The sequence below is a fragment of the Panthera leo genome, chromosome D1, assembly GCF_018350215.1.
Source record: "Panthera leo isolate Ple1 chromosome D1, P.leo_Ple1_pat1.1, whole genome shotgun sequence".
NCBI lineage: Eukaryota > Metazoa > Chordata > Mammalia > Carnivora > Felidae > Panthera > Panthera leo.
The window spans coordinates 53,785,494-53,809,388 of record NC_056688.1 but is presented as its reverse complement, the minus strand read 5'-3'; the positions used below and the strand labels follow the sequence as shown (position 1 = coordinate 53,809,388).

At 41.6% G+C, this 23,895-nt stretch overlaps 1 protein-coding gene across 2 annotated transcripts in view; it reads right to left on the bottom strand.

Moving 5' to 3' along the window:
• GAB2 (GRB2 associated binding protein 2) overlaps positions 1-23,895 on the bottom strand; it is a 189,262-nt gene that overhangs the window by 11,284 nt on the left and 154,083 nt on the right. For both annotated transcript variants that reach the window (XM_042907283.1, XM_042907284.1), the window contains one exon: positions 18,663-18,906. In XM_042907283.1, coding sequence (XP_042763217.1) covers positions 18,663-18,906 — 244 coding nt within the window. The remainder of the gene's footprint in view (positions 1-18,662; positions 18,907-23,895) is intronic.

Genomic DNA, 23,895 nt, shown 5'->3' with positions numbered 1-23,895 from the left:
CTTACTTGCATGAGGCAAATCTTGTATACGTACAAATATGCACGTTACAGCTGGGGCAGGTGAGGAGCTATAGCCCTCTGAGGCCAATCCATGGAACTCTGCCTTATAGAAGCTCTTTTAGCTCTTGGGGAGCTTGTTATTTATAGATGTGGCCACCAGATGGTGATAGAAAATAGGGCCCAGTAGTTTAGAAAGAGGAAGGCTCACAGGGCTAGTCTAGGCCAGGCTAGGCTCTTGTAAACTTGCATCCTTGACTACTTGGGGAGTTCCATTTCAGTCCCCAACCCTTTAGCGGCCCTCCTCTCTAGGCCTCAGGGTTATTTCTCCTTTCCTATTCCATTTCACACAAATAACCAAGCCAAGGGCCATGGGCCTAGATGACTGAACAACTAGCCTTTAGATAATGGAGGGTTTGGAATAAAGGATGGGGGGGGGGGCGCAATGGTAGATATAAGGTTGGATGCCCCCACTGGCACTGGGATCTGTTCATTTAGCAAACATTTACTGATGTCCTATTTTCCATCTGGGCTGGGAACAGTAGATACACAGATGCCTCCTGTCCTGGGGGACATAGTGGTAGAGGAGGTGACATACATACAAACTCATTACAATCACGTGGGTGAGCATTCAGCTTTTGGCAGATTTATACTAACCCTCCCTGGCAGTGGTGGTAGAGAATGTCAGGGGAAGCTTCTTTCAAGATCTTACCTTTGAGTGAGTCTCGAAATAGGCCAGGCAAAAAGCAAGAGAAGGAAAAAGGTGTTCTAGTTAGATGCATAAAGAAGTAGAACACAACCTAGCAAGGTAAAGGAACTGCAAGTTGCTCAGGCTGGAACAAGTGTTAGGAGGTAGGGCTGAGCAGTGACATGGAGGGCCCAGGCTGGGGCTGCTGGGAACAGGGGAGCCCCTGGAGGATTTTAAGGTGGGGTGGGGGGTGGGGAGCACATCACACATATCCTGCAGTAACCCTAAAACATTGTTCAATGTTTTGCATAATTTTATTCCAACCTTCACCTTATTCAAGAATGAACTCATCATCTTCTTCCTGTCTGAACAGTCTTAGGAATGCACCACTCACTCAAGCCAGGAACCCAGGAGGTACCCACATTATAATTTCTCACTCGATAACCCTATCAGGTCCTACCGAATCCACCCCAGTTCCGGTCCTCCTGGCTTTTCTTCTGCATAAATGAAAGGGCTAGTAACACATCTATCTCCCTACAGTCTGTCGGGACCTCTCTGATCCTCCCTACATCCTACAGACATTTACTTTCCTGACATCCCAGCTTACACATTTTCAACACTGTCCCACTGCCTTCAGGACTAAGCCGTATTCCAGATCTAATTTATGTCTCTAGTCTCTCCTCCCTGTTTCCCCTCCAAATCTGGAACCACTCAGCTAACTCCCCTTGTTCCTAGTGTGCCCCACGCAGCCAAGCTTCTGGGCTTGTTGTGTTGTTTGTGCGGTCTGAAAGGCTTCCCGCTGTAATCTGGCTAGCTCCTGCTCCCATTTATCCCTTAAACTCAGCTCAAATGACACACTTTTTAAAGCTGTTTCTGACCATCCTCTACCTCCAAACATAATCAATCACTTGCTCAACTCTGTTCTTGGAGCAGGTAGCAATTATTATCTGGGTCAGTTACCACTGTACTTGTCCTCTCCACCAGACGGAGATATTTCCTCCAGGAAAGAAACTGTGTCTTAATATTCTTCCTTCCTCGGCCCCTGGATTAGCGCTGTCACAGGGGGAATGATGAATAAATGCTTGCTGAATGGACAAGTCAATGAACATATAAGTAAACGAATGAATAAACAAAAGTGTTAGTGCTGCCGGCCCGTCTCCTGACCTTGGCCACGCTCTGGATCAGCAGACTGAAAACCTTCCCCTTCAGAACCCACTAGATTATGTTCCAACGTCCTGCTGTCCCATCCTCCTCCTCTTCAGTTACTAAGCTCCTCACTTGTCCCTAAACGTGTCCCATGTGGTCTATGCTCCAGCCCTGCACTTGCGTTATTTACCTTTCTCTGGAAGGCTTCCTTGATGCATTAGAATTTTACACAAAGTCCAAAAAAAAAAAAAAAAAAAAAGTGCTTTTGCTCCACAAAGGTGTGACAGGCCTTCTAATTCTCCTCTTCACTTTAATTACTCCTTCCCCTTTGCTCCCAGCACACACTGTACTTCTTCTAGAGCACTCACTCGCCTCCTGTGAAAGCCGTTCGAGGCCGGGTCTCACCGCTTCCACCTGCCCCTGCGCCCTGGCACAATGCCTGACATGTGGCGGATCATGCCAATGCGTGGGGAGGGGGCGGTCATTACTTCAAGAGTCAAGTGAAAGGAGTTACATAAGGGGAACAAAATTGCCGGAAGCTGCGTGCTAGGACAGCAGAACTGGGTCTGCACCGGCCTGGGTACTCTGCTCAGAGTGATGCCACAGCCTGTCCCCTCTGTCCCCTGCACAGAGCAGGAGGGCACTTCTGAGCACTCGTCCTTTACTAGGCTCGTGTCAACCTTCCCCAAGGCCTATGTCACTGTGGGGTCCTGAGCTGTTTTCCTGGGATGAGCACCTGGAAGCGGTGGGTTTTGAGAGAGGCTTCTCTTGCAGGGCTGTGGGCCGATGGAGGCCTCATAAAAGGAACATCCTCACAGTTCTGACAGACAACTATGACCCTCACATATCACACAAGAGAAACAGTAAATGGCCGAGTTGTGCAGGGAGGTGATGGATGCGTAGGGGAGCAGAGACAAGTTTGAGAAAACATACTCCCTCAAGCCCGCGCTCAGTGCCTCTCACTCCCGTTCCTGCGGCTGTTGGTGGGTGTCGCTATCATCACATCACTTCTTACTCGTGCTCTGGTCTTAATACCTACCCCAAACCTCCCCCTTATCTTTTATCAACGGTTTCCTAGTTTTCCTCAGCACTTTATTTTGCAATAGTTCTTTGGCATTTTTCCATATAATTTTATGTACGGCACAACATCATGATTTCACCCTTCTAGACTCCAAGTACCTTAACAATGAAGAGCCCGGTTTGATTTTTAATGGGTATGTTCCCATTTAAGGAAAGCTAATACACAAATGATTGTAAGCAAAATAACCACCATTTAGTTCTGTAACTGTCACTGGCAATCGTAAGAGGTCATGTGGACCATCCTTCTGCATTTACCCGACCCACATGGGATGTGTGGATCCTTCCAATGAGGGAAGAAAACTCAGAAAACACTGTTTCACAATCTCCAAGAAACAGTGATCTTTGTTGAGGTGATCTTTGTATCTCAAACCCTTCTGGCTGCAGGTTTGAGCCCGCCTTCTCATTGTGGTTACAGAGCAAACTTATATATATAAAACTAAATGAAACTAAAAGTTGTATGTTCTCTGCCTTTAGTCAGTCAAAGCCACCCTCAGGTGAATGAGTCAGAGAAGTCTTAGAAATGATTAACCAAAGGTAAGGTCTTTGGTCAGTGACATTTCTGATTTCACTTTTTTTTTCTTTTTTTTTTTTTACTTTTTATTTTAGAGCACACGAATGGGAGAGAGGGGCAGAGGAAGAGAGAGAGAATCTTAAGAAGCAGGCTACCCACTCAATGCAGAGCCTGACACAGGGCTCGATCCCACAACCCTGGGAATTGTGATCTGAGCCGAAATCAAGAGTCAGATGCTCAACCCACTGAGCCACCCAGGTGCCCCTCTGATTTTATTTTTAATCTACCATATTTCTGCAGAATATTGCTGCAGGGTCAGTAATGCTTTCATTCTAGAATCTCATCACTTGAAATTTCTCTTCCCCCCACCCTTCAATTACAGCTTTCTAAGGCATGTGACTCACCGCAATGTATCTCCTGCTACAGGTTGAACAGACTGCTTGAAATAGGAAGACAGCAAAGGTCTAGAATCTGAAATGAGGCCTTTAAAAGGCTGGAGGGCAAAAATAAACCCAGGGACACTAATTGGTCTTCAAAGACTGAAAGGACTCTGCTTGATGGTGTCTGTTTAAAACTCCTTCCTTGGCAATAGTTACTACTTTTGAGGAGTTAGTTATTTTTGTTCAGTGCAAGAGCTAGATTTTAGGAACGAAGTCATTTTGGCCAGAATGCATATCCAGTACTTGAAGGAAGACAAGTGGGTAAAACTGAAGTAAAAGTCCTGATAAATAATTCATAGTTTTATCTTTTAGGGTGCTTAATTTACTGTAAAACATGTGGAGTTCCCCCATAAATGAAAAAAGGAATAGACAGATGGCTGGTTATTAGCCTCAGTAAATACTGTTTCACTATAATAATCTCAACAGACATATTTATATCTATGCTAGGCAGAGATGAACGAGCTGGTTCTCTCTTACAAGTCCCTGCTTAGAAGTAACCTTATGAGGTTATTTTGGAGATCAAGTGAGGTAACTAATGGGACGGTGGTTTGTAAACTGTAAAGCACTGTTTCTTTTGTCCAGAACACCTAATATGTAATGTGAATGTCAGAAATAGTACATCCACATACTCGTCGATACTTGGTATTGTCAGTCTTTTTCATTTTACCCATTCCAGCGGAAATGAAGCAAAATTGCTCGGAGGTTTTAATTCACATTTCCCTGGTGATCCAGCATCCTTCCATTTGCCATTTCTATATCTTTTTCTATGTGAAGTGTCTATTCAAATCTTTTGCCCATTAAAAAAAAAATGGGTTGTCGTAAGTTGTAATAGTTCTTTATATTTTCTAGAAATGAATCCTGTGTCAGATATATTTGTTTCGAATATTTTCTCATATTTTGTGAATTGACATTTTGTTTTTTAATGGAGTTTTCTGAACAGCAAAAGTTTTGTGATTACACTACTTTATTAATTTATTTTCTTTTATGATTCTTGCATTTTGTAGTCTATTATAAAAATCTCTGCTTGCCTCAAGATCACAAAGATGTTTTCATGCAGAAATTTCACAGTATCAGATTTTATATTTAGGTCTCTGACACATTTAACTTATGAGTAGTGTGATATCAATAATTTTTTAAAAAATTCCTATAAGGATATCCAGCTGTTCCAGCACCACTGTTTGAAGAGACTTTCATTTTCCTGGGGTACCTGGGTGGCTCAGTCAGTTAAGCATTTGACTTTTGATTTCAGCTCAGGTCATGGTCTCACGGTTGTGAGATCGAGTCCTGTGTTGGGCTCAGCACGGGGTATGGAGCCTGCTTGGGATTCTCTCTCTGTCCCTCCTCCACTCATGCATGCACTCTCTCTGAATAAATAAATAATTTTTTCTGTAAAAGAGAAAAGACTTTTCATTTCCCTATTGGCATTTTTGTCAACACAGGCCACCCGTGCGCACACAGGCTTCACTATTCTGTTCTAGTGAGCTTTGTGTGTTTATCTTTGCATCAATACAACACCGTCTTGATGAACATTTGTTTGATGTAAGTCTTGAAGTTAGGGAGTATAAGTCCTCTAATTTTGTTGCTGTTCTTTTAAAAATCATGGTTATTCTAAATTGTTTGTATTTTCATATGAATTTTAAACTTAGCTTAACAACTTCTATGAAAAATCTTACTGGGATTTTTACTTGGACTGCAGTGGAATTATAGATCAATTTGGGAAGATTTGCCATTTTAATAATATTGCGTCTTCCAATTCATAACTACAGTCTATCACTCTCTGTATTTAGGTCTCTAATATCCCACAACAGTGCGTGACAATGATTTCAGTGAAGAGGTCCTGCGTGTCTTTTTTATTACTAAGTAGTCCATGTTTTTTGGCATCATTATAATTTTTTTAAGTTCGTTTTCCAGTTTTTGCTAGTGCTAGTATGTAAAAATTAGCTTTTATATAATAATCCTTTATCCTGTGATCCTGCTAAATTCACTATTCATTCTAGTAGTTTTTTTTAGATTCTTTATAATTTTTATATAAACAATCAAGTCACCTATAGAGACAGTGTTACATCTTCCTTTTTTAAAAATTTTTAATTTTTTTAAAAATTTACATCTAAGTTTGTTAGCATATAGTTCAACAATGATTTCAGGAGTAGATTCCTTAATCTCCCTTACCCATTTAGCCCATCCCCACTCCCACAACTCCTCCAGTAACCCTCTGTTTGTTCTCCATATTTAAGAGTCTTTTATGTTTTGTCCCCCTCCCTGTTTTTATATTATTTTTGCTTCCTTTCCCTTGTGTTCATCTGTTGTGTGTCTTAAAGTCCTCGTATGAGTGAAGTCATATGATATTTGTCTTTCTCTAATTTTGCTTAGCATAATACCCTCTAGTTCCATCCACATAGTTGCAAATGGCAAGAATTCATTCTTTTTGAGTGCCGAGTAATATTCCATCTCTCTCACACACACACACACACACACACACACACACACACACACACACACACACACACATCTTATTTATCCAATCATCCATCAATGGACATTTGGGCTCTTTCCATACTTTGGCTATTGTTGATAGTGCTGCTATAAACATTGGGGTGCATGTGCTGCTTCAAAACAGCATACCTGTATCCCTTGGATAAATACCTACTAGTGTTAATTGCTGGGTCATAGGGTAGTTCTATTTTTAATTTTTTGAGGAACCTCCATACTGTTTTCCAGAGTGGCTGCACCAGTTTGCATTCCCACCAGCAGTGCAAAGGAGTTCCTCTTTCTCCACATCCTTGCCAACATCTGTTGTTGCCTGAGTTGTTAATGTTAGCCATTCAGAGAGGTCTGAGGTGGTATCTCATTGTGGTTTTGATTTGTATTTCCCTGATATTGAGTGGTGTTGACCATTTTTTTCATGTGTCTGTTACCCATCTGTCTGGATGTCTTGTTTGGAAAAGTGTGTATTCATGTCTTTTGCCCATTTCTTCACTGGATTATTTGGATTGTGGGTGTTGAGTTTGATAAGTTCTTTATAGATTTTGGATACTAACCCTTTATCGGATATGTCATTTGCAAATATCTTCTCCCATTCTTTCGGTTGCCTTTTAGTTTTGCTGATTGTTTCCTTTGCTGTGCAGAAGCTTTTTATTTTGATGAGGTCCCAATAGTTCATTTTTGCTTTCGTTTCCCTTGCCTCTGGAGACGTGTTGAGTAAGAAGTTGCTGCAGCCAAGATCAAAGAGGTTTTTTCCTGCTTTCTCCTCGAGCATTTTGATGACTTCCTGTCTTACATTTAGGTCTTTCATCCATTTTGAGTTTATGTATGATGTAAGAAAGTGGTCCAGGTTCATTCTTCTGTATGTCGCCGTCCAGTTTTCCCAGCACCACTTGCTGAAGAGACTGTCTTTATTCCATTGGATATTCTTTCCTGCTTTGTCAAAGATTAGTTGGCCATACATTTGTGTGTCCATTTATGGGTTCTCTATTCTGTTCCATTGATCTGAGTGTCTGTTTTTGTGCCATACATTTTCCTTTCTCATCTTTGTGCCGTTTATCCTGTTTGTCCCTTTGTTGAACTGGCTAGATTCTCTAGCACAATGTTGAACAGAAGTGGTGAGAGCAGGCATTCTGTCCTTGTTTCCAGTATTATGAGAGTATGCTTAAGATTTCTCTGTTAGGTATGATATTAGCTTTTGGTTATCCTCAGAAGTCTATTACTAATTTGAAGAAGTTCTCCTCTATTTATAGCTTCCTGAGAAAATTTTTTATGGAGAAGCATTGAGTTCTGTCAAATGCTTTCTCTGCGTTTACTAAGCTGATGATTATATTATTTTGTTCCTTATTCTCCTGATGTAATGAATTATACTGGTTGGTTTCTTAATATCAATCCAACCTTGCATTCCTGGGATGAGCACTACTTTATCATGATGGCTTTTTTTTTTTTAATATTTATTTTTGAGAGCGAGAGAGTGTGTGAGCGCACGCACGCAGGGGTGGGGCAGAGAGGGAGACATAGAATCTGAAGCAGGCTCCAGGCAATGAGCTGTCAGCACAGAGATGGATGCAGGGTTTGAACTCATGAACCACAAGATCATGACCTGAGCCGAAGCTGGGATGCTCAACTGACTGAGCCATCCAGGTGCCCCACTTTATCATGATGTCTTAACTCTAATGATGTATATACACACATATATTCCCTAATATATTTAAATTATTCCTAGCATGTGTGTGTGTGTGTGTGTGTATGCATCTGTATCCACAAGGAATACAGCCTTCCAATTTTCATTCTCATAATCTTTGTCAGGTTCATAAAGGGTATTTTGGTGTTAAAAAATAAGTTACAAAAGACCCCCACCTCTTATGTTTCCTGAAAGAATGTGGGTAATATTTGTGTTATTTTATGCTTGAATATTTGATAGAATTCACAAGTAAAACTACCTGGGCATGGCTTTCTAGGTATTTACCCAAAAGAAATGAAGCAAATGTGTACACAGCGATTTTTTAGTGGCTGTGTATGTACAAACACACCTTAATTTGTAATAGCTAAAACTGGAAACAATCCAAGTGCCCCTCAACACAGGAATGGATAAACGAATTGTGATATAAAGGTACACTGCGAAAATAAACTCAAAATGGATAAAGGACCTGAATGTGAGACAGGAAACCATCAAAACCCTAGAGGAGAAAACAGGAAAAGACCTCTCTGACCTCAGCCACAGCAATTTCTTACTTGACACACCCCCAAAGGCCAGGGAATTAAAAGCAAAAATGAACTATTGGGACCTCATGAAGATAAAAAGCTTCTGCACAGCAAAGGAAACAATCAACAAAACTAAAAGGCAACCAACGGAACGGGAAAAGATATTTGCAAATGACACATCGGACAAAGGGCTAGTATCCAAAATCTATAAAGAGCTCACCAAACTCCACACCCAAAAAACAAATAATCCAGTGAAGAAACAGGCAGAAAACATGAATAGACACTTCTCTAAAGAACACATCCAAATGGTCAACAGGCACATGAAAAGATGCTCAACGTCACTCCTCATCAGGGAAATACAAATCAAAACCACACTCAGATCTATCACCCCTCGCCAGTCAGAGTGGCCAAAATGAACAAATCAGGAGATTATAGATGCTGGAGAGGATGTGGAGAAATGGAAACCCTCTTGCACTGTTGGTGGGAATGCAAACTGGTGCAGCCACTCTGGAAAACAGTGTGGAGGTTCCTCAAAAAATTAAAAATAGACCTACCCTATGACCCAGCAATAGCACTGCTAGGAATTTACCCAAGGGATACAGGAGTTCTGATGCATAGGGGCACTTGTACCCCAATGTTTATAGCAGCACTTTCAGCAACAGCCAAATTATGGAAAGAGCCTAACTGTCCATCAACTGATGAATGGATAAAGAAATTGTGGTTTATATACACAATGGAGTACTACGTGGCAATGAGACAGAATGAAATATGGCCCTTTGTAGCAACGTGGATGGAACTGGAGAGTGTGATGCTAAGTGAAATAGGTCATACAGAGAAAGACAGATACCATATGTTTTCACTCTTATGTGGATCCTGAGAAGCTTAAAAGAAACCCATGGGGGAGGGGAAGGAAAAAAAAAAAGAGGTTAGAGTGGGAGAGAGCCAAAGCATAAGAGACTCTTAAAAACTGAGAACAAACTGAGGGTTGATGAGGGGTGGGGGGGGGGGGATGGGTATTGAGGAGGGCACCTTTTGGGACGAGCACTGGGTGTTGTATGGAAACCAATTTGACAATAAATTTCATATATTAAAAAAAATAAAGGTACACTGAATTACTACTTAGCAATAAAAAGGAACAACTAAAGATCCATGTAACAACATGGATAAATCTCAAAAGTATTACATTGATTGAAAGAAGCCAGGAAAAAAAGTAAACACTATAATGATTCTACTCAAGTAATCTTCTAGAAAATGAAAACTAATATAGTGATAGAAATATTGTTGGTAGTTCCTGAGGAATGAGATAGAGGGAAGGATGGATTATAAAGGGGCATGAGGAAACTTAATACATATTGACAGTGACTGTACTTCAATTATCCTCCAAAAATTATCGAAAATGAGTAGTATCAGTGATATTTGGGTCAGTATCAAGTGGTCTAACCTATGAAGAATAGAAGGAAAGCAGAGATGGAATGGGGCAAAAAAAAAAACTTGAAGAAATATTGGTAATTTTGTTGTGCTGGATCAAAAATAGAAACAAATAGAATCAGAAAGTAAATGAAGCCTAAACAAAGAAAAACACACCTAGGAATATTGTAGTCAAACTGCTGAAAGCCAAAGAAAAAAGTCATAAAACTGTCAGAAGCCCAAATAGCCAAAACAATCTTCCAAACAAAGTGAAAGGTGAACAAAGTCAAAGGTCTCATGCTTCCTGATTTCAAAACATATTATTATAAAGCTACAATAATTAAAAGTGTGGTACTGGCATAAAGATAGATGTATAGACCAATGGAATAGAATACAACCCTCATGTATATGATTTAATGATTTTTCAGCATAGATGCTCAGACCATTCAATGGGGGAATGGCCAGTCTTTTCTTTTTTTTTTTTTTCTTCAGGTGTATGACATAGTTATTCAATAAGTTTTTTTTAATATGAAATTTATTGTCAAATTGGTTTCCATACAACACCCAGTGCTCATCCCAACAGGTGCCCTCCTCAATGCCCATCACCCACTTTCCCCTCCCTCCCACCCCCCATCAACCCTCAGTTTGTTCTCAGTTTTTAAGAGTCTCTTATGCTTTGGCTCTCTCCCACTCTAACCTCTTTTTTTTTTTCCTTCCCCTCCCCCATGGGTTTCTTTTAAGCTTCTCAGGATCCACATAAGAGTGAAAACATATGGTATCTGTCTTTCTCTGTATGACTTATTTCACTTAGCATCACACTCTCCAGTTCCATCCATGTTGCTACAAAGGGCCATATTTCATTCTTTCTCACTGTCAAGTAGTATTCCACTGTGTACATAAACCACATCTTCTTTATCCATACATCAGTTGATGGACAGTTAGGCTCTTTCCATAATTTGGCTGTTGTTGAAAGTGCTGCTATAAACACTGGGGTACAAGTGCCCCTATGCATCAGAACTCCTGTATCCCTTGGGTAAATTCCTAGCAGTGCTATTGCTGGGTCATAGGGTAGGTCTATTTTTAATTTTTTGAGGAACCTCCACACTGTTTTCCAGAGTGGCTGCACCAGTTTGCATTCCCACCAACAGTGCAAGAGGGTTTCCATTTCTCCCCATCCTCTCCAGCATCTATAGTCTCCTGATTTATTCATTTTAGCCACTCTGACTGGCGTGAGATGATATCTCAGTGTGGTTTTGACTTGTATTTCCCTGATGAGGAGTGACGTTGAGCATCTTTTCATGTGCCTGCTGGCCATCTGGATGTGTTCTTTAGAGAAGTGTCTATTCATGTTTTCTGCCCATTTCTTCACTGGATTATTTATTTTTGGGGTGTGGAGAAAGCCATTTATGAAAAGCCCACAGCTAATAATCATCCTCAGTGGGCGAAAAACTGAGACCTTTCCCCCTGAGATCACGAACACGACAGGTATATCCACTCTCACCGCTGTTGTTTAACATAGTGTTGGAAGTGCTAGCATCAGCCATCAGACAACAAAAGGAAATCAAAGGCATCAAAATTGGCAAAGATGAAGTCAAGCTTTCACTTTTTGCAGATGACATGATATTATACATGGAAAACCCAATAGACTCCACCAAAAGTCTGCTAGAACTGATACATAAATTCATCAAAGTCGCAGGATACAAAATCAATGTACAGAAATCAGTTACATTCTTATACACTAATAATGAAGCAACAGAAAGACAAATAAAGAAACTGATCCCATTCAAAATTGCACCAAGAAGCATAAAATACCTAGGGATAAATATAACCAAAGATATAAAAGATCTGTATGTTGAAAACTATAGCAAGCTTATGAAGGAAATTGAAGAAGATAGAAAGAAATGGAAAAACATTCCATGCTCATGGATTGGAAGAATAAATATTGTCAAAATGTCAATACTACCCAAAGCAATATACACATTCAATGCAATCCCATTCAAAATTGCACCAGCATTCTTCTCGAAGCTAGAACAAGCAATCCTAAAATTTGTATGGAACCACAAAAGACCCCAAATAGCCAAAGTAATTTTGAAGAAGAAGACCAAAGCAGCAGGCATCACAATCCCAGACTTTAGTCTCTACTACAAAGCTGTAATCATCAAGACAGCGTGGTATTGGTACAAAAACAGACACATCAACCAAGGGAATAGAATAGAGACTCCAGAATAGGACCCACAAATGTATGGGCAACTAATCTTCGACAAAGCAGGAAAGAATATCCAATGGAAAAAAGACAATCTCTTTAACACATGGTGCTGGGAGAACTGGACAGCAACATGCAGAAGAATGAAACTAGACCACTTTCTTACACCATTCACAAAAATAAACTCAAAACGGATAAAGGACCTGAATGTGAGACAGGAAACCATCAAAACCCTAGAGGACAAAGCTGGAAAAAACCTCTCTGACATCAGCTGCAGCAATTTCTCACTTGACACATCTCCAAAGGCAAGGGAATTAAAAGCAAAAATGAACTATTGGGACCTCATGAGGATAAAAGCTTCTGCACTGCAAAGGAAACAATCAACAAAGGCAACCAATGGAATGGGAAAAGATATTTGCAAATGACATATCAGACAAAGGGATAGTATCCGAAATCTATAAAGAACTCACCAAACTCCACACCCGAAAAACACATAATCCAGTGAAGTCTTTTTATCTAATGGTGCTGGGAAAATTGGATGTCTGTATGCAAAGAAATGAAGTTGGATCTTTACCTTAGATCATATGTAAAAAATTAACAAAAAAATGATCAAAGACCTAAACATAAGACCTAAATCTATAAACTCTGAGAAGAAAATGTAAGAGGAAAAGCTTCCTGACACTGGATTTGGCAATGATTTTTTTATATAGACACCAAAAAGCACAGGCAACAAAAGTAAAAATAGATACATTGGACTACATCAAAGTATAAAACTTCTTGGCATCAAAGGACACAATCAACAGAGTGAAAGGTAATCTACAGAATGGGGGAAATATCTGTAAATCATGTATTTGGTAAGGGGTTAATATCGAGAATATACAAAGAACTTCTACAACCCAATAACAACAACAAACCAACCAGATTAAAAACAAAATGGACAGAGGCCTACAAAGACATTTCTCCAAAGATATTCAAATAGCCACCAAGACATGAAAAGATGCTGAACATCACTAATCATTATGGAAGGGAAGTGCAAATAAAAACACAGTGAGATACCACCTCATAGACATTAGGATGGCTACTATCAAAAAACCCAGAAAATAACAAATATTGGCAAGGATATGGAGAAACCGTAACCCTTGTGTACTGTTGTAAAATGGTGCAGCCACTATGAAAAACAGTATGGCAGTTTCTCAAAAGATAGAAAATATAATCACCAGAGGACCCAGCAATTCTATGTCTGGGTGTACCCCAAAATAATTGAAAGCTGAGTCTTTGAAGAGTATTTGTACACCCATGTACAGAGCCCCATTATCCAAAATAGCCAAATGGTGGAAGCAATCAAGGTGTCTATTTAGGGGGAAATAAACAAAATGTGGCATATACAGGCAATGAAGTATTATTCAGCCATAAAAAGGATGGTAATTCTGACATATGCTATAAAATGGATGAAATTTGAAGACATTATTCTAAGTGAAAAAAGCCACTTACAAAAAGACAAATACCATATGATTCCATTTATATGAGTTACCTAGAGAATTCAAACTCATACAGACAGTAGAAAGAAGATTGTCAGGGAGTAGGGGAAAGGGGAAACGGGAAATTTTTAGTGGGTGGAGAGTTTCAGTTTTGCAAGATAAAAAGAGTTCTGGAGATTGGCTGTATAACAGTGTGGAAGAAAGTACTCTACATTACTGAACTGTACACTTAAAAATAGCTGAGATGGTAAATTTTATGTTATGTGTATTTCACAATTTTTTTTAAAAAGGAGAAAAAAAAACATTCAGAGGAATAAAGATACATAGCACATAGGATTCTATGAATAAAAATAACATCTGACCTCTCATCAGAAACAATGAATGGCAGAAGACTATAGAATGACATACTTTAAAATGCCAAAAGAAAATAACACTATCATTCCAGAATGTTATATCCAGCAAAAATATCTCAGAAATGAAGGCTAAATACAGATCTTTCCAGATAAATGAAAACTGGGAGAACATGTCAAAAGGGGACTTATATGGTAAGAAATGGCAAAGGAAGCACTTTTGGCTGAAGAGTGAAAACCAGGTGAAAACCTCACTAGACAATGTTTAATACTTGCCTTCAACACTCACATATTTTAAGGAACTTAGGGTGAAAATTATGCAGATAACTCCTATTTCTGCTGCGCTTCCTTCATTCCTGAAGATTTAGTTTCCTTTTGGTACTATTTTGCTTCAGCCTGAAGAACTTCCTTATCACTTCTTTAAATCTGATCTCTTGGAAATGCTCTTATTTTTCTTTCCTCTGAGAATCTCTTGATTTTGTTTTCATTCCTAAAGAATAATTTTGCAGGATATAAACGTGGGGGTTCATAGTTTTTTCCTTTCCCTTAATTTCAAATGCATTTTCCTTCATCACATGAAATATCGTTTTTTAATTTTAAATTTGTGTCTGATAATTCCAACATCTGGGTTATGTTGGAGTTGGCATCAGTGCTTCCCTTGAGAACCAGTTACCCATTGCCGGTTCTCTGTATGCTGAGAAATTTTGGATTATATACTTAATGTTGTGATATTATGCTGTGTGGACTCTGGGTTCTGTTATAATCCTCTGGAGAACGTGGAGGTTTTTGTTTTGCAGGCAACCTACGTGGTTAGATTCAGGCTGCCAAGTTCTGTGTCTCCTTCTGTGTGTCAGAGTGCAAATCTCAGTGTAGTCCTCAAAACCTCTGCTGTGCTGGTGTGGTCTGTCCAACATCCATGCAGCTCACAGTGAGCCTGAGACTTGTGCAGTTTCACACCCAGAATTAGGAAATCTCTTCTCCAACTGTCTTCACTCTGGGTACTCTACTCCTTTCCAGCCCCCAAAGGGCTCCTTTTCTGGTTCCTCTACCAAGAAATATGGGGTTTCCATTAGAGTTTCAGCTGTGCACTCCGCTGTGCTGCTGGGCGAGCAGGCCCGCCTTCAGGGAAATTCCATGAGATACAGAAATTCATCTCTGTGTAGCTGCAGCTCCAAATTTTTCTCCCCTTTATAATTTGCCTCATTTTATTTTTCTAGACTCAAAACAATGACAGGGTAATTGTATTTTGTCCACAGTGTTCAGTTGTGACCAGTGGGAGGGAGTGTTTCTGCCACCACACAGGAACTGGAACCTCTCAGTTATTTTCCAGAGTTTCTAGCTCTCTCCTGAATCTCACCATCTCTTCACTCAGGATCCAGTCCCTCCTCCCCTACCCCCACATATAGCAATTAACACACATATTTTAATGTCTTTGTATGCTGCTAGCTCCTTGGAAGAGTCAAATCTCTCAGTTTCTGCCTGCTTTTTGATTGCTCTTCAGTGCTTGAACAGTTGCTTTTTTATATTGTGTTTGGAGTTTATAATTGTTACAGTATGTTTAATTTTTTTTTTAATGTTTATTTATTTTTGAGACAGAGAAAGACAGAGAGTGAATGGGGGAGGGTCAGAGAGAGGGAGACACAGAATCCAAAGCAGGCTCCAGGCTCTGAGCCGTCAGCACAGAGCCCGATGCAGGGCTCGAACTCACAGAGTGTGAGATCATGACCTGAGCCAAAGTCGGATGCTTAACCAACTGAGCCACCCAGGTGCCTCACAGTATGTTTAGTATCATGCAAACTACTCCAACACTTCCAGAAACTATATGGTGTTTCTGGACCGAAGAAAGCTTCCTTCCCACCCTCCATCACTTGGGAATTCTGCAAATTGTTTGAACTTATTTTTTCCCAAAGTCTCCAAGATCCTGCTCATCACTCTCTTACTCCCACACCCACACAAGTGAAAGCAGCAACACAGAGAAAAGCCCGCAGTAAAGCTGCCTCCCCAGCTGCTGCCAGACAAGTCTGGTCTCCCCTATTATGTTGACTCTCTATAAGAAATTTGTTTTGATGTTTTTTATGCACCTACTATATGACTTTGGTCTTGTCTTCACAAAGTGCAGAAATATATTAATATAAATATCCATAATATGAAGCAAAGAGTTCCAAATGCTGTGTGAGAGAGAATAAAAAAATGCTGTGGGAATGCAGGGAAGAAATAAATTTCATCTAGGAAAATTAACAGAGGTTTTACGGAGGAGGAGGAGGTGCAGAGAGTGGGCCACAACTGCTAATTCAAGCAGAGACATTTCTGTATCTGTTGCTTTAGCAGCACCATCAGAGTGGGGGTGGTGGCAGTTGTCAATATTAGATAAAGCCTTCTACTTGAAGTGTGATCTACAGACATGCTGCACTGGCATCATCAGGTGTTCAGCAGAAAGGCAGGATCTCAGGACCCCCTCCAGGCCCACTGAATCAGCATTTCAACCAGATCCCCAGGTATTTCATATGCACTTTGAGAAGCATTAAGAGAAAGTACACTGTCTTTCGACAGAACTATGATTTGAAGACCTCCCCCTCTCTAACCTCAGGCAATCACACGTGCAGGAGAGGGGGATGCAGCACAAGGAGAAGAAACGTTAATATGTACTGAGGACACACTACTTAGGGTGTATGTGTTCTGTCATTTTATGCTCATCAGTAAACCTCAGAATTAATTACTTCCATCCCGCAGATAAGGAAATGGAAGCTCAGGAGGTTAAAGAATTAGATCACAAGGAAAGTAGCAGAACTGAATTTGGCCCCTATCTGATGGACTCCAAAGCCTGTGATCTGCTTCTGGTCACACCCCACTGCCTGTCTCGGGTGTGTGATTCAGGAGAATCAGTGCTATTTACAGCACTGCCGCTAACTAGTTCAGTGATCTTGGCTAATTCGTCCTTTTTTTTTTTAAAGAACTCAGCTCCTTATGGCTAAGTTGATCGTGTTTGAACTACTAAAACGTCACAAATGAATGAATCCTGAAACAAATGAAAATGGGCATTTGAGACAACCTTAAGACCGAGTTCGGGGAGCCTCTGTTGTGTGATGGTAAATGACTCAGAGACCCAGAAGCAGAATCGTGCAGTGTAGAGTCTAGGACCAGAAACAAGCAGACCTGGTTTCTAGCCCTACCTCTGTCACTTCGTAGTTGTGAACCTCATTTTCTTCATCTATGAGGCAGGGAGAAGGGAGCTAGACTGGCTACCTCTCAGTGCCTTTGATTGGGTCACGTGAGATTATACATGAAAATGTTCCATGGCATGATACATAGTTCTCTAATTGCCTTAATTTTTGTTAACACGAATTAGGTATTTCTAAATTAATTAAGAAATGTGATTTGTAGCCTGCTGGCCATGGTAGTAACTGGGAACAAGCTCTGGCAAAGTCCATCATTTCTGTGCTTTTGCTTACCCTAGCAATGGGAATAAAAGGTAATAAAAATATCTACAGGCTCCGCACCTGTGAGAGAGATTGGTGCCAGAAATACAAAGACCGTTATTCTCGAGCAGGAAGTCCTTGCTCTAGAACTTCCTGTGATGATGAGATGCTTCCTTATCCGTGCTGTTCAGTACAGCAGCCAATTAGCCACATGTGGCTACTGAGCACTTGAAATGTGGCTAGTGCAACTGAGAACTTACTTTTAAATTTTATTTCATTTGAATCCATTCACATTTAAATCACCACATATGGATAGTGACTACCATGCAGAACAGTGCAGCTCTAGAGCAAAAGTGAGATATGGATCTGTTCAGTAGTGTAAGATTTTATAGCTATATTCTTTTTTTTAAATATAATTTATTGTCAAGTTGGGTAACATACAGTGTGTACAGTGTGCTCTTGGTTTTGGGGGTAGATTCCTGTGATTTGCTGCTTATGTACAAAACCCAGTGCTCATCCCAACAAGTGCCCTCCTCAATGCCCGTCACCCATTTTCCCCTCTCCCCCCACCCAACAACTCTCAGTTTGTTCTCTGTATTTAAGAGTCTCTTACAGTTTGCCTCCCTCCCTCTCTGTTTACAACTATTTTTTCCCCTTCCCTTCCCCCATGGTCTTCTATTAAGTTTCTCAAGATCCACATATGAGAGTAAACACATATGATATCTATCTTTCTCTGACTGACTCCTTTCACTTAGGAAAATACTCTCCAGTTACATCCATGTTGCTGCAAATGTCAGGATTTCATTCTTTCTTATTGCCAAGTAGTACTCCATTGTATATATAAACCACATCTTCTTTATCCATTCATCAGTTGATGGACATTTAGGCTCTTTCCATAATTTGGCTATTGTTGAAAGCATTGGTTTATAGATATATTCTTAATGCCAGCAAATAAATTGATTTTTTTCCTAATTCTGAAACTCTAGCCCCTAGTGCCCTTTTTCCTCCAAATTAAACAAAACATTTTTATAGCATCGTTTCTGATCATGGGTTCCAGAGGAACCCAATTATCACTGTATAGCAGTAAAATGTGAAGGTTACCTAAGCAAAAGAAGGATGCTCTGTTAATAAATATGTCTGTTCACCTGAGAAGAGAAAACATTTCACTCCCCTGTCTTTAAAATTAAAAACTGTAGGACGGAAAGCGACTAGGTCCTGTGAGTGGGTGCTTGCCCCACCACTGCTTACAGCAGTCTCCTACCTTGCATTTTCCGCTCTCCGGCTTATGCACTGGTGCAAGTAGAGATACTCCTGAGGCGCACTGGTGGACAAGGTGGGCTGCATGTGGTTGGACACAGGGGGTTCAAAGGTGAACAAGGTTGGCTGGCTGGAGTGCGATGGGGCTGAGGACTTGCGTTCTCGAAGAAGGTGCTGACTGGAGCTGCTGAGCTCAGCTGGAGAAGAGCGGGGGCCGTGACTGGCAGAGGACATGTTTCTCAGGGAGTCTGTGAAACAAGAGAAGGAGCTCTGTGACTGAAAAGGGGAAGAAAAGTGGCCTTATCCCAAAGTGGGATGTCAGAGGAAGAAGAGATATTAAGAGCAGAGGCAATGATCCAGCAGCAGCCTTCTCTCCCCCTCACACACCTGCTCCTTCTCTGTCTGCCTGAGTGAAAGACTGTGGCCTCCTGGTGGAAACGGAGATGCCCTGTCCCTCGGCACTGCTCCTGGAGTCGTCTGGAGTCCGCTCCCTGTCACAACCCTGATGGTGATGGCCCTGCTCCCAGGAGGTGTGGCTGCCCATGGCTCAGGACTGTGACTCTGGCCCTTCTCCAGAGGGAGGGCAGCAAGTGCCACTGCCCTCCTCCTCTTTGGAGGCTCCTGCTGTCATCACCTCTGTCAAAGCTAAGGCTGGCTTTGTTAAATGAGCTTTGCTTCCTGAAGACCCATTGATTCAGACCCTGGACTGTACCTTATTGTGTAAATGATAAAAGCAGAAATGTACTTGCAGCAGACCGTCCCATGGAAGACTGGTCCCAGCTCCTCCTGCCTGCCCTTCCAAGTCCTCTGAGGACAACGATGTTCCCCGTTCCCCAACTCTTGTGCCCACCACTCTGTGTCAATTGGTCTTTTTTCTCTTAATTCTCATCTTAAACTCCCCTCTGTTGTGCTAGAAAAGCAGCAAGGTATTAAAGATAGATCATAGCTGAGAGTACTACCCTCCCAGCCAAGGGCATTACTCATTTGGCTGGTTCTCCAAGCCTAGTCCAAGTTCCTGAGCGTAACACATAAGGCCTTTCACAGTCTGACCTACTTCCTGCTTCTCTCCTCCTGTACCCGAGGCATTCGGAAGCTTCATCAGTCCCCAGACACACCAGTCCCTTTTACAACTCTTTCTCACGGCTTATGCTGTTCCTTCCGCCTGGATTTCACTTCTACTCCACTGGCACTCATATGCAGACTTGAAGACCCTACATGGATATCATATTCTCTCTGAAACCTTCCTGGACTCAGTCCTTTTTCTGGCTGCCAATGGCACTTGGCCTGTGCTTCATTATGTCCACTGTCACTCTGCCTCCCTGCTTGGCCTTGTTTCTATGAACAGTGCCTGATGCTGTTATGTCTACAGTCCCAGGATTCACCTAATAAAGGCCAGGCGCATAGACATTTCTTAGTCTGTGGAAGGAGAAAAAGGTCATGGAGCACATAATAATTCCACGGTGAAACTTCTTGTTCAAAAGAAATAAAGTTTTAAAGATGTAATTGCTGGTGATGTGATAGCTAGTGGGGGATGACATTTCAGGGGTGGTGATGGGGGCTTGCTAGGGCCAGTCAAATCTTTTCAGAGGGGACATACTTCTGTTTCTACTCCCCATCATCTGACCTATTTTAGTACACTTCTCATGGCCCTAGGCAGGATCACCAGCTTGTTAGTGCTCTATCGCATTAATTAGTCCCCAGTCTTTACTGATGTGAGGCAGAACAACTTCTGCCTGTGTACAACAGAAAAGCCATGGGCCTCTGGGGAAAAACTGTTCCATCGACAGCTGTATTGACCTCCAAAATGAATTCCCATTACAGGTCTTGTAGTGAACTGGATGTTTGTTAACAGAATCAATGGCTTCATTACTCCATTAGATTTGCAAGATGAACTCTCTAATGGCAGAGGGGAGAGGGTTTATGCTAGGGGATGGAGTAGCCATGGAGCCAGGGATGGGCAAAGCTGCGGCCTGAGAAGACATAGGGAAGGTGCCAAGAGGAAGCCTCTGGTGTGTTTCTACCTTCCCCTGTGGTCTTTCTGGACTCCTCTACCTCTGCCACCCTTTCAGTGGATGCATTTTTCAGGGTTTCACCCCAGAGCCTCCTCTATCATCACTGACTCAGGACACTCTCCCGGGGTGTTCTCTTCCAGCCAGGTGATGACAACTCTCAAAAAATCCATCTTTAACTCTGTTCTCTTTCCTGGGCTCTCATCTAAGATGCCTGTTGGGCATCTCCATTCAGATGTCCCACAAGCAGGTCAAGCTCAGTGATCTCCTCCTCCTCCTGTGTCCTGCTTCTCTGTGAAGTACATCAACATCACCATCCAATCAGCTGAGCCGGAAATGTAGGTGTTACTACAACCCCTCTCTGTTTGTCAACAACCGCACCATGTCACTATGTCCCCGCCCTGCTTAAAATTCTTCAGTGGATCCCTGTTATCCTCAGGACAACGTACAAAGCTCTCTCTTTTTAAAACCATTTTTCTGTTTATTTCTTTAACCTTATTTCTGACCAATCCTTCCTTGTGTTTCAAACAGAATTTTAGGAAAATAGTAACTTTTCTGTCCTATCACTCCATATATCTGGCTGCAAGCTCAGTGAGGGCAGAGACACTGTCTCTTTTCTAACACTTTTATCCCTTGCATCAAGCCCAGTATGTGACACAAGTCCATAAACATGTGTTGGTTAGACAAACGAAGCATGTAGCATCAGGCCACACTCCCTCAATAACGTTCACTGATTCCTCACTGCCTTCAGAATAAAGTTCAGGTTCCCAAGTCTGACAAGAAAGGCCATTCTGTCACAATCTACTTCTCCTGCCTGGCACCCATATATCCCGCATGCCCCCTACGTTGCATGCTTGGACTGTGGATCTGTATAAAAAGAGGAGTGACCTGTCCTCGTGGCTGGAGCCCTCTGCTCAGGCTGTGGATCAAATCTGAGAAATCTGTAGAGCTGGAGAAACCACTTCACCTGAGTCTCAGTTTGCAATAAGATGGTCATAAGAATGCAACAAGACATAAGATGGTCGTAAGAATGAACTGCACAAAGGGTCGGGACAACTCTGCATGCTGTAAATTCTCAAAAGGTATTCTAGTCACTTCTGTATTCCTGCTGCCTAAAGCAGTTCCAGAGCACAGTGGGTACTGAATATATACTTGTTGAATGAATAAAATAATTTTTACTAGCACAAAACCAAATATGCTTGTTTCTTGTGGTCAAAATAGGAGAGGCTTTCAAGGTCTGCTAATAAGATGAAGTAGGGGTTATGATGAGTTGGGCCCACTTGGAACTCCATTCTATAAGTATAAAGCCATGTCTATGAAGTCAGTCAGCTCCATAATGATCTGCCACTCCAGAAAAGCTCTTTTGAAGCTGTTTTGGGATTAAACCTTGCCAAAATCTCATTTCTGCTTGCTATAGTGTCCCCCCCAAAACTCACTTTTACATGGAACCTCAGATTGTGACCTTGTTTGAAAATAGCATCTTTGCAGATCTAATTAGTTAAAATGAGGTCATAGTGATGGGTGTACTTAAAAGAACAGCAGACAAAGACACATAGGGAGAACACCATTGTGATGACAGAGGTAGAGACTGGATAAACAAAATGCGATATAGCTATACAATGGAATATTATTCAGCCATATGAAATACTAATACATGCCCCAACAGGATGAATCTCCAAAACACTGTGCGAAGTGAAAGAAGCCAGTGTAAAAGACTATAAATTATATGGCTTTATTTATGTGAAATGTCCAGAATCAGCACATCCATAAAGATAGCAAGCAGACTAGTGGTTTCCCAGGGGTGGGGGTGGGATGGGGGAGTGGGCATGGGGAGTGAATGCTAATGAGTATGGGGTTTCTTTTTGGGGTAATGAAAATGTTCCAGAATTAGATGGTGGTGACGGTTGCACAACCCTGTGAACATGCTAAAAAAACAATGACTTGTACACTTTAAATGGGTGATGTATGGCATGTGCATTTAAACACACACACACACACACGTATAAACACTTTGCAAAGTATGAAGTGTTAATTATGTGCAAGAGATTAATGGTCTAATTAAACACATCTGACCTTTAGCTTATTTCCTCTCTAAAGAGAATACTGAACACTCCTTACTAAAATAGATTGAGTAAGAGACATTCTCCCTTTCCTATCTTCAGTTCCCTGCCTGTCCTCCAACCTTATTGTTCAGGGGGGTTCACCCCCCAATCATGGCAAGACAGTAGGAATTTCAACAAAACAAAATATCAAGAAGTCATGTTTGGGGTCAAAAGACCCAAAGTGTAAAAGGTGAATAAAAAAACCCACAGAGGGGCGCCTGGGTGGCTCAGTCGGTTGGGCGGCCGACTTCGGCTCAGGTCACGATCTCACAGTCCGTGAGTTCAAGCCCCGCGTCGGGCTCTGTGCTGACGGCTCAGAGCCTGGAGCCTGCTTCGGATTCTGTGTCTCCCTCTCTCTCTGACCCTCCCCCCGTTCATGCTCTCTGTCTCAAAAATAAATAAATGTTAAAAAAAAATTAAAAAAAAACCCCACAGGTGTGAAAACAAATCCATGCAGTTGCATAAAACGTGCATAGGATTTGTTTTTATTGCCTGGCTACCTCTTGAAGGGAAGAAAAGAATGCTAAAGGCGTGTGGCTGGGCTGTTTTTGGTATGTGGCTGTAACGCTGGTGTAATGATGTGTCTTGGGTCATTAGGAAGGTCAGTTATATAGCAAGAAGAAAATGGACGTTTCCAGACTCCAGGCCTGGGCTTCTATCTCCATGTCTAGACTAAAGATAATGCCAGAAAATGCTTGAGTCAATTTGTTTTCTTTTAAAAAGGGTTTTATTTTTTCCTCTTCTTCCTGGCTTCTTTTTAGGGCCCTAAAAATCACTCCCCTTCCTTTCCACAATCACCCCTGGGAAGCCTGCCCAGTGCACAAACACTCCGCCCACCTTCTTGCAAAACTCTAGAACAGGAAAGCTCTGAAGGATTTTAGTAGAGGGGCCCAGCCCAACCCAGCCCTGCCCAGCCCAGCCATCAACTGGCTAGTGATAACAGGAGCAGGAAAGGGGCAGTTGGCGGGAGTTTCTGGAAAAGATGACTGGCCAAATAATGACTGGTTCCCTTATCTCAATGCCCTTTTCATCTTTATCCTTCTCTCTCCCCAAATCCCTGCCCCAAGACTCAGTGGGTATCAGAACCCATGAAGTGGTAGACCAAAGCACATGCTGGGACCCAGGC